At 36.8% G+C, this 17,103-nt stretch overlaps 2 protein-coding genes across 2 annotated transcripts; both read left to right on the forward strand.

Annotated features, from left to right (window-relative positions):
* LOC119836468 (solute carrier family 28 member 3) lies at positions 1-12,480 on the forward strand. The gene is made up of 14 exons (XM_038361797.1): positions 1-80; positions 290-476; positions 851-1,022; positions 1,552-1,676; positions 2,839-2,975; positions 3,853-3,942; positions 4,758-4,919; positions 5,869-5,962; positions 6,754-6,913; positions 7,360-7,571; positions 8,596-8,711; positions 9,867-9,986; positions 11,699-11,759; positions 12,197-12,480. Exons 1-14 carry the CDS (start codon positions 39-41, stop codon positions 12,226-12,228), a joined length of 1,710 nt encoding a protein of 569 aa, XP_038217725.1. The 5' UTR covers positions 1-38; the 3' UTR covers positions 12,229-12,480.
* Positions 12,481-13,585: 1,105 nt separating this feature from the next.
* On the forward strand, positions 13,586-16,660 carry LOC119836368. Its single transcript, XM_038361672.1, has 4 exons — positions 13,586-14,390; positions 14,865-15,036; positions 15,780-16,088; positions 16,322-16,660. Exons 1-4 carry the CDS (start codon positions 13,586-13,588, stop codon positions 16,626-16,628), a joined length of 1,593 nt encoding a protein of 530 aa, XP_038217600.1. The 3' UTR covers positions 16,629-16,660.
* The last annotated feature ends 443 nt before the right edge of the window (positions 16,661-17,103 follow it).

Here is a 17,103-nt window from a genome sequence, read left to right on the forward strand (position 1 = left end):
ATGTATGATTGCAGAAAACTGATAATGTAGCAGTGGAAATGGCAGAGGCTCAGAAGAAAAACGGAGACATAAATGGCCAGGTAATGACAATGATTGTACCAGTTGGGTCGCCTTTAGGTCTTTGCAAATGGATTGCCGACTGTACAAAGTGTGAGATTTCTACGAATATGCAAGTTTACGACCTTAGTCAGACAATCTTGAAGTAAAAAAACCAATGAGCAAATGAATGAATGAATAACAAATCATTCATTATCTACAAAATCATTAAGTACACACTTATGTTCCTTAGATAGTACACGAGTTCTTGGAGTATCATCCAAGTGGATGGCTCGAACAGACCCTTGACAGGATGGGCAGTTCCACGGACGACTTCATCAAGAAAAACAGTTCTGCTGTGAGGACTATCTCGTTGTTTGTTTTAAACGGATTGGTTTTTGGCTTCTTCTTCGGCTGTTTATATTACTGGTTGACTATAAGTGAGTACATATAATTTTGCTATATTTAGTTTCAGTTTATTGGTTAAAAACGTATACTATATTATGTAGCCTTGCTAAGACAACCTTCTTATATAATATTAAATTTTATTATGAATTTGTGGACTTAAAATCTGCAACAATTTTAAGATGAAAAACATTTTCTTCAAGATTAAAATACACAATATGATTTGAAAAGAAAGTCTCTTAGTAAGTGTTTTTCTGACGCAATTTACTGATAAATTACCGTAATCAGAACCCTTATATTCATTCAATATAAGGGTTCATATAATCTTAAATTCAATAAATTAAAACTAATGTTATGGAGTTTGACATTATTATTATCAATCACTCACTCACTCACCAACTCATTTCAGGTAAGGAGCCGCTAGAACTGTGCTTTGGTTTTGGCAGCCTCATAGCCTTACTAAGCATCATCTACTTCTTCCTCATCTACTTCCTGGTGATGAAGAGGTTCTTTGGGGAGTGGTTCGAGAGAACAGTTTGGGAACCCACCGAGCGGGTGTTGACTGCATTGTGGAAGCACTTGTAAGTTTTTTTTTATGTCATCATCAACAATGTAGTTGATGGGTCGCCGGATGATAAGCGCTACCACCGCCCATGAACATTTGGAGAGGCGTCAGATCGATTGTAGACCTTACGCCTCTAAAAATAGATTGCCGACTATAAATTTGAAAGGGGTTAAGAAAGGACTGACAGAAAAGAACAAAGGAAAGGACTGGGAAGGGTAAGGAATATGAGCCTTTCCCTTCCCCACTCACCGAACGAAACACAGCAGCATACTACTATTTCACACCGGTCTTCTGTGGTCTTATGGAGTTATGAACGACGTTATGCGACTTATAAAGTTGGTAACTTTAAATTTTTAACAAAGTAAAAATACTGTAGACGATATTGTTGCCAAAATTTTAGTTAAATATACACATTTTTGTAAATTAACGATACGTTTTCAACCTAATTTGCAATAATTATTAAAAAAAAAGCTAAACTGATAGAACTAGACCAAGTTTAAATGGGACCAAATAAATATTAATTTCACTTATTGTCTCATTTCCAGGTGGTTCCGTTTGTTGGTCTTCATTGTTGTTATTGGAGCTATAGCATTGTTCCTTTACTTCGACACTAGGGACTCTCCTGAAAGACTGATATCATTATCGGGACTGGCTTTCTTGCTTCTTATGGGTAAACCCTACTAATATTATAAATGCGAAAGTTTGTAAGAATGTGTGTGTGTTTGTTGCTCTTTCACGCAAAAATTACTAAACCTATTGCAATGAAATTTGTTACGTAGACAGCTGGGCAACTGGAATAACATTTTATAACTTTAATTTTTTTTAGTTTTATAGCATTGAAATGCTTTATAAATGAGAAATTTTTAAAGAATAGAAAAAATTCGATCACGAGGCAGGATTCGAACCTGCGTATCTTGCCTAACCGTAGCAACGCCTAGCCTCTCGGCCACCCGTGATCCTGCCACAGTAATCGAATTTCTTCTACTCTTTCGGTTTCATGTGCAATTAAATTTAACAAAGGCCGCGTTCCATCGATACAATATTGTAATCATTGAAATAATGTTTCGTATTGGTTGTGATGGTTCTTAATCATCTCAATAGATGGCGTGGGGTGCCCCTTAAGCACATGAAACCGAAAGAGTAGAAGAAATTCGATTACTGTGGCAGGATCACGGGTGGCCGAGAGGCTAGGCGTTGCTACGGTTAGGCAAGATACGCAGGTTCGAATCCTGCCTCGTGATCGAATTTTTTCTATTCTTTCAAAATTTTTCATTTTATAACTTTTTATCACTATATACCTAAGGGATACGGACTTACGCGGGTGAAACCGCGGGGTGCAGCTAGTATCTTTCTAATCGCTACATTGTGTAAAAAAGTCGCTTTCTTTGTCCCTATGTCTCTATGTGTGCTTAAATCTTTAAGCTATGCAACGGATTTAGATGGGGTTTTTTAATAGATAAAGTAACGCAAGAGGAAGGTTTATATGTATATTACCATCTATTCAACCACTCCGCTTTAATGCGTGTGAAGCCGCGGGTAAAAGACAGTCATTAGGATAAACGAACTTTTTGACTGATGTTACTTAGACGAGATGGGCACTATAGACCGCCAAAATCTACCTGTGCTATTGAAAATCTCTCTATAAATAAAAATTAATCCCCAAAATTATCGTGACGTCTTAAGCCAGTAATTCCAGAGTGTAAAAAAACAGGGCTTTATAGTTCGTCTAGTGCCATCACTTTTCCACACTGGAATTAGTACTGCTCTAAGACTTCATGACAACCCCCAGATCCTCGGCTTCCTATTATTTATGAAGTATACATTTTCTCTAGGTTTCCTGTTCTCAGCACACCCAGGGCGCATTAACTACCGTAGCGTGATTGTCGGTCTGCTGATACAATTCCTATTTGGGGTTATGTTCATTCGATGGGACACAGGCAGATACGCGTTACAGTGTTTCTCTGATAAGGTAGCGTATAACGAATGATAGATACGTAATATATTTATTACTGAACACACAACAGACAAACAAAACAACTAACCATAGTGATATTTTAAGGTCGCCTGATAGAGATTGCTTTTTAGCAATAACATCGCCTTTTCACTCACCATTCTTATTTGATACAATAACACTGTTTGTTTTTGGATTATAATATGTATAAATTGTTATCCAAGGTATGTTTTGCTAAATTATATATATGAAATATTTAGATCCACCTAATATTCAAAGTTTGTATTGAATAATTTCTGTCACTTTTTGATAATAAAGTGATATCATTCGGTTATTAACGGAAAATAATAGTTTGGCAGAGCTTTCTGGTAAGAGAATAAGGTCTTTGCTATGAAAGACCTGTCCGCGGCATGCCCGCGTGGAATAAGGATATTTTCAAATGATTTAGTGACTGTCTATTTTGCACATAAATATATAATATACAAAGACTACGTCTACGTAGAATAAAAGTTCCTATATAAGTCAGGTATACCCTGTCTCTATTCCAATTTTCAACAAAATCAGTTCAGAGTTTTCGGTGTGATTGAATATCAATCTATGTTTTATCCCAAGGGAGCATTTAATCGGGATAAAGATAAAGTAGGCTACTTTTATCCCGATTAAATGGTCCTAAGTCAGCTCATATCCTGTCTGAATACCAAATTTCATCAAATCCGTTCAGTAGTTTCTAGTTTCAGCGTCATTAACGGACAAACATCCAAACAAACAAACTTCCGTAATATTAGTGTGAAGTGTGATTAACCAGAACAAACAGATGGATAAAAACTGCTTCATCATTTAATACCTCATTTATATCTATCTAATCATACTAAATTTAAATATATATTTATTTCAGGTGGCAACATTTTTGTCATATGGTGTAGATGGCGCATCATTCGTGTTTGGTGATCTGCTTGTTAGAACTGAACAAGTCTTCGCTTTCAGCGTAAGTGTTCTGTATTCTAACTAGTACAACCCAGTTCCGCCCGTAGCCATTTATCTCAATTGAAATAATAAAAACTATCCTACCTTTTAAGTTGGATCAAACTACATTTGTGTTTAATATTATATGACATGGGGAGCAAATTTGATTAAAATCGGTTGAGTTAGAAGTCCATCTTGAAAAAACTACCTAAAAATTAATTTATATACATTACAACTAGCTGTCCGTGTTTTAAAAGTTAATGGGAAATAATATCACTCTGTATGTGGGAGTCGAGCACGCTTCGGCACGAATTGGGCCAGCCCGCACCGGGGAAGTATCACACCCCCACAGAAAACCGGCGTGAAATAGTAGCATGCCACTGTGTTTCGTCCGGTGAGTGAGGGCCGTTTCCTTTTCCTCCCCTGTCCTAGTCCATTCCTTCTTTCCAGTCCTTCCTTTCTTTTTCCCTTACCCCATAAAAGCAGGCAGCGCATTCGCAGAGGTAATACCTTTGCGAATGTTTATGGGCGGTGGTGATCGCTTACCATCCGGCGAACCACCAGCGCAGTTGCCGCTACGACATAAAAAAAAACTCTCAAAGGAGCCACTCTCTAGCCTTTTATCTCCAGACGCAAAAATCACGCTATAAAATCGTTCCGTTGCGATGTGAAAGTAAGATTAAACACAGTTTCGCTCATATAATATTGGTGCGGATTAATACGAAGTGTACAAATTGTATTTTGAACTACTCTCTTAATTAGTGTTTGCTATAAAATACTCATTCAATCATTCATTCATTCATTCGTTCGTAACTATAAATGAAATTTCCATTTCAGACACTCCCCGTGATATTCTTCTTCAGCATGCTGGTAGAAGTTCTTTTCTTCTGGGGTGCTTTGCAGTGGTTCTGTGTTAAACTTGGCCACTTGTTGAGAGTCGCTACTGGCACCACAGTTTGCGAGAGCGTCATCGCCGTGGGCAATATATTCTTGGGGATGGTGAGTCATCGGTATTATCATCATCATTAACATCATCATCATCAATATAAACATAATTTTTTATGATATTTGTAATCATGACTTTTAGTGCTTTTGTTATTGGAACCATTTCGTAACTGGTGTCTGTGTCTTGCGCTTTATTAAACTAAGAAACAACTACACATCTACCAAAATTGTTTTTTTATAAAATTATTTATTTGTCTGTCGTCCTTGCTTTGATTTTCATTTAGATCATCATCAACGCCTTCATTTTTATAATTAACAAGACGATCACCATAGTTTTTTTATCATTATGATGATTCTTCGGAACCATCATCAGTATAATTATGAAAAAACAGTGAGTTACCGTGAATGAGAGATTGACGGCGCTACACGATCTCTAGTTCTATCTTTTTCCCACTCTGGAATTAGTAATGACTAGCTGCGCCCCGCGGTTTCAGCCGCGTAAGTTCGTATCCCGTGGGAATATCGGGATAAAAAGTTGCCAATATGTTATTCCATTTTGCGTGAAAGAGCAACAAACACACACACATCCTTACAAACTTTCGCATTTATAATATTAGTAGGATTAGTAGGATTAACGAATCTCAATCTCAAACATTTATTTATTCAATTAGTGATTATTATCTTATAGAAGCACTTTTGATTCGTCTTAACATAGTTTTAACATTTACCATCGGTTCGGAATGCAGTTTCAACAGCCAAGAGCCGGCAAGAAACTCTGTAGTTGCTCTTTTGCAATAATGTCAATTTTGAATTTAAATTTTACTTAATATTTACATGACACTGATGATGAAGAACTAACCTGTGGTTCTTAATCGAGAACATTCTATGGCTTTTCATCTTTAATTTATTCATAAATGATATAATTTAAAAATGTACTTTTCATGTCATATCGTTTTATTCACTTTATTGATTAATGTGTTAATGTTATGATAACATTTTCCAGTCAGAATCAGCTCTACTGATAAAACCATATTTACCCTTGCTGACTCCATCTGAATTACACGTAGTTCTCTCATCCGGTTTTGCGACTGTTTCCGGTTAGTAAGTATTATATTTTGTAATATTTCTTAACATTAAGGTTGATAATAATTAATAATAGAGACGAAGAAATATAATTAGAAGAATAGGCTTTAATATCGGAGTCGAGCACACTTCGGCACGAATTGGGTCAGCTCGCGCTCGTGAAGTACCACAATCCCAGAGAAAACCGGCGTGAAATAGTTGCGTGTTTGTACGTCGAGTAGTAAGCCGAAGGCCCGTTTCCTTTTCCTCACCCTTCCCAGTCCATTTCTTCTTTCAATCGTCAATCCCTTCATTATCCCTTACCCCTTAAAAGCAAGTAGCGCATTCACAGAGGCACTACTTCTGCCAATGTTTATGGACGTTGGTGATCGCTTACCATCAAACGAACCATATGATCGATGAAGGACCTATACCTTAATATATAAGTAAGTGAAGTCCCGTGTCCCGTAGTGGGGTATGGGGCAGATGATGTACATCTGTTTCACTGATCGGTTTTCTTTACGGACAAGTAGGTGATCAGCCTTCTGTGTCCTGCCAGACCGAGACATTTTTTTTTTGTGTACCTTAATATATAAGACATAAGTGAAATATTTATGTTTCAACATTATACCCCATTAATATTTAATGTACACAAACATGGCCCCAATGTCGACGAAGTACACAATGCTCCGCTCTTCCATAACCTAAACTTAAGTGGCTTAGGTGTATCTACCCCTCCAGCCAAGTACAATTACTCCTCCCCCTTCTTACTCAACTATATTCACCTTTACCATAACTATTAAGCATAACACTATCCTCCCCCCAGGCACCATCCTAGCCGCATACATAGGCTTCGGTGCATCCCCCGCGCACCTAGTCACCGCTAGCGTCATGTCCGCGCCCGCTGCGGTGTGCTACGCCAAACTCCTGCTGCCTGAAACGCGACGATCGCTCACACGAGTCGATAATATACAGCCGGTGGAAAGGTATGGGCTTTCTAGTTCTTTACATTTAGACATAGACACAGACAAACATTTATTCAAACCCAAGTTTGAAGTGCCTGTAATATTTTATGCGATATCAGGATAATTAAATAAAGCTTATTGCTTCCGGATGAAACGCTTTTTTAATTTATTGCATTGTAATGTTATTTTTGTGAGTATAAGTTATTGGTGAAGCTGCGGCAAATCTTTACAATTTGCAGTAAAACCTATGAATAACTTTTTGTTAACAGAACGTTTGCAACCGTATACTCGGTTAAGGCTTTCCAATAGAACCGAGGACAAACATAAAAGTTGTTTAAAATAATGATGATAATAGGGACGTTCATGACATTAAAAGTACTGATGACATTAATGATATAAATGAAATTAGTGGTGCTAATGACATTGATAGTAATAAAATGAATGATATTATAATAATCTTTACACAGGCAGGACCAGTCAGCGCTATCCGCTGCAACTCGTGGCGCGACCAATGGGATATCTCTAATCCTGAACATAATAGCGAACCTGGTGGCCTTTGTAGCTGCGATCGCGTTTCTGAACGGAGTCATTGGTTACTGCGGCGGTCTGCTCGGCCTACCCGATCTGAATCTGGAGTGGTTGTTGGGGAAGATCTTCATTCCCCTGTGCTGGATGATGGGTGAGCTTTTTGGCTCATGAATGCATGAGTCTTATTATTAGTTAGTGTTTATTTAAAATAAATTGAAAAGAGTTCACTAGAGTTATTGGTTCTCTCGATTGGACAAGTTATTTTAACAAAGACTGGGTAAAAAGTGAAGTCCCGTGTCCCCTAGTAGGGTATGGAGCAAATGATGTACATATGTTTCACTCATCGATTTTCTTTATGGACAAGTAGGTGATCAGTCTTCTGTGTCTTGCCAGACCGAGACTTTTTTTTTGCGTCCCCACCGGGAATCGAACCCAGGACCCCTAGGTTCTAAGCTCACGCGCTAACCACTGTACCAAGGAGGCGGCCAAACAAAGACTGGGTAAAGTAAAATAAAGATTATGTTACTCGGTAAAGTTAAATTTCTAAGGATAGATGAATGTCTCTAGTAAGTTTTGTTTTAACTTAGAACACAAAGACAATTTTTCCTCTAAATGATATAGACATTAGTAATTAAGAGAGTAAGGTCTATAATAATTAGTTTTACATAGTATTATGTTATCTGTGGTTTTACCAACACTTAAACTTTCTATGCTAAAATGTTTTAAAAATAACAGAATGCTTTGTCATGCATGTGTGATTGACAAAGTCAAAGAAATCTCACTTTGAACCCTTCAAATCTTAATAATAATTTCTAATTTAGAATATAGGGGGTTTCGGGGGCGATAAATCGATCTAGCTAGGAATTTTTTTAGAAAATGTCATATTCGTGTTTTATTCGTGTTTTTTTTTTTTTGCTGACATCTATTGGTGAATAATAATACTATAAATGCGAAAGTTTTTGAGGATGGATGCATATGTGTGCGTCTGTTACTCTTTCACGCAAAAACTACTGAACCGATTGCAATGAAATTTGCTTCGTAGATAGCTGGACAACTGAAATAACACATAGGCACTTTTTATACCGATATTCCTAGGGGATACGGACTTACGCGGTTTCAACCGCGGGTCACAGCTAGTGTTGTTTATGCGTAATAATGCTGAAATTTAATAACAGGAGTACCTTGGGAGGAATGCGAATATGTCGGATCACTGATCGGTTTGAAAACAGTCGTCAACGAATTCGTCGCATACCAACGAATGGGGGAGATGAAGAGGGAGGGATTGCTATCTGTAAGTACTCGTTTTTTTATGTCATAGTCGGCAATGGAGCTGGTGGGTCGCCTGATGGTAAGCGCTACCACCACCCATGAACATTTGGAGAGGCGTAAGGTCAATTGCAGACCTTTCGCGTCTACAAATGGATTGCCGACTTTAATTGAGAAGGGAATGGGAAAGGATTGATGAGAGGAATAAAGGAAAGGACTGGGAAAGGTAAGGAAAAGGATATGGGCCTCCGGCTCCCCCAATCACCGTACGAAACACAATAGCAAGCTATTATTTCACGCCGGTTTTCTGTGGGGGTGTGGTACTTCCCCGGTGCGAGCTGGCCCAATTCGTGCCGAAGCGTGCTCGACTCCCACAATGTTTTATCGTTAGATATGAAAGGAGTTCGTAATCCAGAGACAGCGTACGTAGTGCGTTGATAGGTAGACTAATCTAGAGCCTGGCCTGGAAACGGGCAGCCGCTGAGGGGGTCGTGGATGAATTTTAACCAGCTCCCGTGGCCCCTTCACTCAAGCGGTTCGACGGAACACAGTGGGGTTTTGGTCGGTAAGAATCCGACATAACCCACGGCACCATCCCCGGGGGCCGTGGGTATCTATGCAAGATTTCCCCACTATAAAAAAGGTAGACTAATCTAGCTTTTGCTAGCAATGCACTGGCATATTGGTTTGTTTGTCTACAGTTGGTCGCATTATAAAGGCATCTTTGACCTCGGCCGATTTCGTTATTGTGGTTCTTTGTCAAAAGACGAATGTTACGGAAGAAGCAATTTAGAAATATGTACCTTACGTACTTATCTATATTGTATAAGTACCGTAATATGTTTCTTTTTTGTTCCTTGTTTCCTATTAAAATTTTACAATATTCTACTAATATTATAAATGCGAAAGTTTGTACGGATGTGTGTGTGTGTGTGTTTGTTGCTCTTTCACGCAGAAACTACTTAACCAATTGCAATGAAATTTGGTAGGTAGACAGCTGGACAACTGGATTCACATATAGGCAACTTTTTATCCCGATATTCCTACGAGATACGGACTTATGCGGGTGAAACCGCGGGCGCAGCTAGTATTTTTATATAATTAACAAACTCATCTGATAGATCGCGCAAACACAGGAGTTTGGAATTATTCATTATCGAGTGTCTGCTTAATATTCCAGGCGAGATCTGAACTGATAGCTACGTACGCGCTATGCGGCTTCACCAACCCGTCCTCAGCCGGCATCATGCTCGGCGCGATCTCCGCCATGGCGCCGCACCAGCGGGAGACGCTCTCCTCTGTGAGTATTCTAGATTAAGAACTAGGGATGATACGATCAATTTAAATACATGGCACAGCGAAGAAGTCCACAGATAACTGTATAGTAGTCAGGAAGAGTCAACAGATAAAATATGGAGGGTAGTAACGGTAAGTAGAATCATCTGTATACATGAAAAAGTGTCCGTCGTCATGCATTAAATTAGAGTGGCAGGGTAAAATTTAAAGGAGCTTTAAAAATCAATAAACATACTATTTACAGTTCAGGAAATAAGATCACTTTAGCTACACGTTTACTCATATTAACTCTTTAAGGTTATATTTTCTATATATTTCGTACTACGCGAGTAGTTGACATTTTCAATAACTAACTACTTTAGTCGACAATAATATTAAATTTTTCTACTCGGCGTACTTCATTTGAAAGAAAGAAAGAAACATTTTTTCTATTCTTTCAAAATTTCTCATTTATAAAGCATTTTCAATGCTATAAAACTAAAAATTAAATTTAAGAAAGAAACATTTATTTTACATTTCGTTTACAATTGCTACAATCATACCATACCCTGTAACTACACCAGCGCCGGTAGGTGGAAGGTTTTTGAACTGTTATTTACAGCTTACAGCTGGACACTATTTTCAATTTTTTACTTTATGAGATTATTCTCCTAAACTTTACCCTCCATAAAGTAAATAAAAATTGCGGTAAATTTGACATTTCAAAATGGCGGTGCGACCGCCATCTCAAATTTTTGGGCGCCAAAACGGAGCATAATGGAACTAGGCTGTCATATTCCTGTACCATTGTCTGCTATATCTAGCTCATACGTTAGTAGGGGGAATTCGTTATTTACCTGAGTGTACAAGGGGGAAGGGTTACTGTTTCTATAATGTTAATACTTTTATGGATTTCCGTTATTGAGTTAAATTGTATCAAACAAAAAACTAATCCATCATGCTCTTTATAATTTTAATTCACGCCTCGGCACCGCCCGTGTAGCCACTTTTCGTAATTGAAATAATATAAACTATCCTCTCTTTTAAGTAATATCAAACTGCAAATGGTGTGCAAATTTCATTAAAATCGGTCGTATTGTTTAGGAGTCCATTTAATTTATATTTATTAAGATTTTATATTAATGTAATTAATATTGAGTAAGTACTATATTTTGTTGTTACTTTCATCATCATCATCAGCCCATATATGTTCCCACTGCTGGGACACAGGCCTCCTATGAGGGTTCAGGCCATAATCCACCACGCTGGCCAAGTGCGGGTTGGCAGATGTCACATGTCGTCGAACTTTTGATTCTTGGACATGCCGGTTTCCTCACGATGTTTTCCTTCACCGTTTTAAGCAGTAGGTGATGTTATTCACATGTGCAGATAAATTGAAAAATCAATTTATTTCCTGCACGCTCCGCCCGGTCTCGAACCCCGACTTATCGATTTTGAAGTCCGAGGTTTTCACCACTGAACCACCACTGTTGTTACTTTATTACACGTTTTTTATTAGCTTCACCTGTATGTTTGTTTGTTTGTAACCGACTTCTTTGGGCGCGATTTTGACCCACTTTAAACGGCCAGTATTCGTTCAAACTTTGTAGATTTATTGAGGACCGATGACAATACACTAATTTGATAAAATTATTCCATTTTTCAATTTACAAAATATGATAAAAGCGTGTTTTTTAGTTTTTTTTAAACTATTATTATTTTCTTATTTATTTCCAGTTGTTGGTCAGAGCGTTTTTCACGGGCTGCGGGATTTGTTTTATGACCGCTTCAATCGCGGGTGAGTTTTTTGATTTATCTGTAATGTTTGTACCAATTGTGACGGAAATTTAAAATATTTGTAGCTCTAAACTTTAAAAGTAAATATCATTATCGGCCCATATATGTTCCCACTGCTGGGACACAGGCCTCCTATGAGGGTTCAGGCTATAATCCACCACGCTGGCCAGTTGCGAGTTAGCAGATGTCGTCGAACTTCGAAGTCTCGGACATGCCGGTTTCCTCACGATTAAATAATCTAACGATGAGTAATTGATCGATACTTAATCGCTAGATTTAATTAATATTTTACGGATTAATCATAATTTGTTTTTGTCAGTATGCATTTTACCACATATGCCTACATCCACTCGTAGTCTATTGATTGCAGAGAAATGAAAAATATAAAATATAGACATTTAAAATTACATTAAATTAAATGTTTAATTTATTTTTCAGCTCTTCTGATGCCTGAAGGTTCCTTTGTTTAAGGACAACAAATGGACCAAATCTAGTTAAATATTATTTGAATAGAGAATGTAAAAATATTTCTTTTTTTATTTGCGAAATTTATGTTTAAAAAATCACACTGGATTGAAGTCAAGTATAACGATTTTTTTTTCAAAAAAAATCGCAAATAAAAACAAGTTATATATGCTACAAAGAGCTTAACATTGTACTTAATTTATTCATTATCTACTTATTTTAATTTTTCATATAAATGCCCAAGAATTCAGACGGGAAAAGGGGTGGAAAAACTCAAGTAAAAAGAAAATAAAACTGTAATTTATTATGTAATTCCAGTGAATAAAATTTTAACACTCTTTATCCGACTGCGCTAAAAGAGGGTAATGTTTTTCGAGTAGTTTTATTTTTCACGGCTTCAGTTTCACTTGAGTTTCACTAGGTATAACGAAATAATATTAGATTAGTAAATAAAGAAATTTATTTAGTGAATTATATTGTGTATTTTTAATTTTTAATATTTTATTATTTTATAAATAATATTAACTAGAATAAATCTAGAATAAAAAGAAAAACTCATTATAATTTTATAAAGGTAAAGTTTTTACAGTGCGTAAACAATATGGCAGACGCATAAGCGTGAAACGTCAGATTGACATTTGGGTGCTTCTGGTTTTTTATATTAAGTTAAATGTATATAATTGATTTTTAAATTATTTATTAACAAAAAAATGCATTTATTAAAGAAAATAACTACTTACTTAATTTTTAACAAGTATATGGAATGACGCAGAAACATTATATTATATTACATAATAAGCAACAACTTTTGTATATTATAGCTGTTAAAAAAAATAAAAGATGGCATCAATTGTTGTTTGTTTTTCATAACGTCCTTTCCTATTACACATCCCTATTTAAAATCATAACCATAATTTTACCCTTCTCTGCTGATATAATAGTAAGAAGATATTTATGTTCGTGCACACCATGCATTGTGACATGCTCATGCAGTGTTCATGTGATTCGTGCATTTTAATATAATTTGATGTAAATATATACTACAGCTAACAAAAAATTAGTGAAAAACGTTGAGCCAAAATAAATTGTAAAAGAGGTTTTACGATTCTCAGAAAAAAGCTCCACTGACATTCTACAATAAACAATCCAGCGAAGCAAGGAAGAAGAAAACGACATTTCATTTTTCGAAATTAACAAGCAAAAATGTCACACTATGCACTCATTTAAAATAAATATAGCAACAAAAAACTCCGGCGACCCGTATCAGTTATGATACCATATCTAAATTGCCAAATATATGTGTCCATATTTATTTACGTCGCAACGAGAACATTGTGCTTCATCGTGGAGAAACACCGTGTGATGCACAATTACCCAACTCTCAGCAGCATCCCGGAGAAAAGGGAGTTAGACGATGACGTCATCAAATGGGTGCCGAAGAAGAAACACGAAGTCCTCAAAGCCAAATACAAGTGCTTGAAGAAACTATTTCAAATATACGACGCGAGCCTCATAGGCATCCTGCCTGAAACCTACGTCGAACCTATTCCAGAGCCTAAGAGACGAAGGAAGAGATCGCGCAGAACTAAAACCGACGCTGGCGCAGGAACCACTGAAGTTTCTAATGGTGACGTCACTATTAAGTCCGAAGACACATCTATACCTACAACTGTTATAAGAGAACTACAGAGTCAAATATCCGAATCGCATATAAGCAGATCTTTAAGTAAAGACGAATCAACGCAAGATTCAAAAGAAAATGTGTCCGTACAAAGCGAGAGAGAATCTAGGGAATCGAGGGAGTCTAGACATTCGGAGTTTCAAGCTCCGTGCTATAGAAGCAAGCGGCACAAACCGACGCGCTTTCAATGCTTCCTGCAAAGGATTTTCGGTTTGAAACCGGAGAGAAACTACGATTACAAGATCCAAAATCCCAGAACGTATGCGGCGAGTGACGATGATATTGTAAATCGCTATGAAAAAAGGCGTCGTCGAGGCTTGCGGTTGAGGAGAGGTCGCAGGCCAAAGAAAATACATTCCGAGATAGCTTTAAGGGAATCGAAGAGCCCTGTTATACTTAATTATGTACAGAGCGTGCAGAGGAATTGCCTAATGGACACTACGCCACGGCAGTGTCCTATTGTTGGATGTAGGATGATGTTTTATGGTAAGCTATGTCACAAATAATATTATGTAAACTTTTCTATTCATTAAACAAACATATTAATCAGTTACTTAGTCACAATATAGTACATTATTTTGTTTTTAATATGAAAATATCCTTACAATTGGTATTTCAGCATTTTTCATATATTTTCAATTCGTAAATATTTCTACAAATAGTTCATTTCTCAGATTAGCCTGAGACTTAAAATATCTTTAAAGATAGAAAGAAAATCTCTCCTTATATCTCTTTAATCTTTTTAATACGTATTTCTTTATTTAAATTATCTTTCATGTTTTGTGTGTTCATGGTTATCGTACTTCTATAAAAAATTGATTCCTGACCCGAACTGAAATGACCTGCAAATTTGATTATAAGATATTTTATCTTTAACATTATGCGTTGCTGATGGTACAAATATAATCTGCCCCTAGAATAATTGAATAAACCGAAAAGCAATGTCATTATTCGATCCAGGGATAATAAACTACAACGACCATTTGAACCTGTGCCACTTCCCCGAGCGGCGGCACGTATGCCACTACTGCCACGAAGGGTTCGTGCTGGAACAGGATAAGTTACTGCACGAAAATGAACATTTGGGCATCACGAAGTTGAATGCTAATGTACCAATACCTTCTACAGAACGGTACTTTATAATGCTATGTTTTTTTATATTATAGCGGGCAACTGAGCTGGTGGTTCGCCTGATGGTATACGATCACTACCGCCCATGAACAGAGCAGCGGTAGTGCCTGTGAATGCGCTGTCGGCATTTAACTGGAAAGAAGGAATGGGCTGGGAGGAGTGAGGAAAGTGAAACAGGCCTTCAGCTCCACACAGTAGCATGCCACTATTACACGCCGGTTTTCTATGGGGTTGTGGTACTTCCCCAATGCGAGCTGGCCCAATTCGTGCCGAAGCGTGGTCGACTACCAGATTTAAAATATATAAATAAGAGGTCGGTTAAAGGAGAACTGTCTACGTCTTCCAAATGGGCCGTCAGAAAATGTTAAATTGTAGAGTAAATATGATTTTTTCAGAAGAAAATTAACGACTCTAGTCACAAAAATAACTAATTTTTTTACTGAACAATTCTCCCATACTAGATAGTACTTCATGTTTTTTTTTTTAATATTGTAGCCAAAATAAATTTAAAAAGAATTACGCATCTTTCTATAAAGGGTCCAATAGTGTACTTTTACATACACAGCTATCTATACTCTGAAGTAAACTATAATATTGCTAAATAGCCTAAAAAATGATATATGTTAAGGATGCACACAATTTAGTATTCGTACAATTTTTTTCTTATCTTCTTGACTTTTTCTTCTAAAGAAGAATAGATATATATTAATATAATGGCTCTATTATGATGCAATATTCTTGCAGACCATCAGCAAAGATGGCCAGCATCACCCAAACCGATCCAGAGCTAAAAATCGACGTCCCAGAAGACAAACTCAAGAAGATCGTGTCGTTCTTTGACAAAATAACTGACCCCGATCAGATCATCCATGGGATCAACAAGAATCAATATGCAGAGTCAAGTTTACACACGTCTACTGATACAGACGAGAAATCTGACAGGCACTCGTGTGTCTCGCAACGCAAGAAGGTGTCTGACGCGTCGGACGTGACGTCGCAGTGTGTTTGTGACCCTGTCAGGTGTCAGATGTGCGGAGAACAGTTTAAATACCGGTGAGTTTAATTTATTTTACACTTTTAAGCTTTTATCCTGAAATATTTAATACGTTTTCCGTTTTTTTAATGCAGTGGATGATATACTATAGGCAATATGAAACACGCATTCAATTCATGCAGTCCTCTTAAGTACCTAGTCTTCTAAATTGTTCAACACAAAACATATTTGATCAATCGAATATCTTCTCTTTAAAATACCGTGAAAAGTCGAATAATTGCTCTCTTTGCAGGCGTCAACTGAGCCTTCACATAAACGTGGATCACAGACGAAACGAGAAATTCACAAAATTCCACAGTTGTGCAGGCATCGTGAACAAAGCTGAGAAAAGCTCACCCTACCAGACAGAAACGGAGTCCTCTAACAGCGATTCTATATCGGGAAAGTGTTTAGATAAGGAATCGTCTACCAATATTGTCTATTATACGTCTATCGAATCGATTAATAAAAAACCGTCTGTTGTTAATTCGTTGGTGCAAAGAGTGCGTAGTGGGTTTAGTTATAAGTGGGAGCCAGCCACTAAAATTATACGTGTGTAGTGTTAAATTTATGTGAATAATATTGTAAATGTTTTGTGGTGTTTCATTTATAATGTGATATACTTAATTGGGGTCTATTGATAAGCCTTGATTAAAATAAATCTCTTTATATCGTATTAAATAACTATTTCTAAAAGGTGTTCTAATAATCCACCTTTATATTTTACAGGTGACATTTTTATATTGTTATGTAGTGCCACAGATAACATAATACTGTACCAAGTAGTATCTACTTTGATAAATAAACCCTTAATATTTTGATTTTATTAGAGATGTAATTAAGTAGTTTGTATGAGTTGAAGTTAGCACAATCATTTAAATTACTGGGTTCGATTCCTGAACGATGTACCGTACAAACGGACTGTGTTATATTAAGATCTCCGATTTAAGGCGATGGGATTTTGGATCTTTTATAAATTGCATCGAAAAACTTACACGAACATTTAAATATTTAAATATTTTTTTATTAATATCC

The sequence above is a fragment of the Zerene cesonia genome, chromosome 24 (genome assembly GCF_012273895.1).
Source record: "Zerene cesonia ecotype Mississippi chromosome 24, Zerene_cesonia_1.1, whole genome shotgun sequence".
NCBI lineage: Eukaryota > Metazoa > Arthropoda > Insecta > Lepidoptera > Pieridae > Zerene > Zerene cesonia.

Excerpts from the sequence above, each read along its gene's own strand:
- LOC119836368 (XM_038361672.1), top strand. The coding sequence starts at position 13,586 with ATGCACAATTACCCAACTCTCAGCAGCATCCCGGAGAAAAGGGAGTTA. Across the intron at positions 14,391-14,864 it reads ATGTAGGATGATGTTTTATG|GGATAATAAACTACAACGAC; the intron begins GTAAGCTATGTC and ends TATTCGATCCAG. Across the intron at positions 16,089-16,321 it reads GGAGAACAGTTTAAATACCG|GCGTCAACTGAGCCTTCACA; the intron begins GTGAGTTTAATT and ends CTCTCTTTGCAG.
- LOC119836468 (XM_038361797.1), top strand. The coding sequence starts at position 39 with ATGGCAGAGGCTCAGAAGAAAAACGGAGACATAAATGGCCAG. Across the intron at positions 2,976-3,852 it reads TACAGTGTTTCTCTGATAAG|GTGGCAACATTTTTGTCATA; the intron begins GTAGCGTATAAC and ends TATTTATTTCAG. Across the intron at positions 7,572-8,595 it reads TCCCCTGTGCTGGATGATGG|GAGTACCTTGGGAGGAATGC; the intron begins GTGAGCTTTTTG and ends ATTTAATAACAG.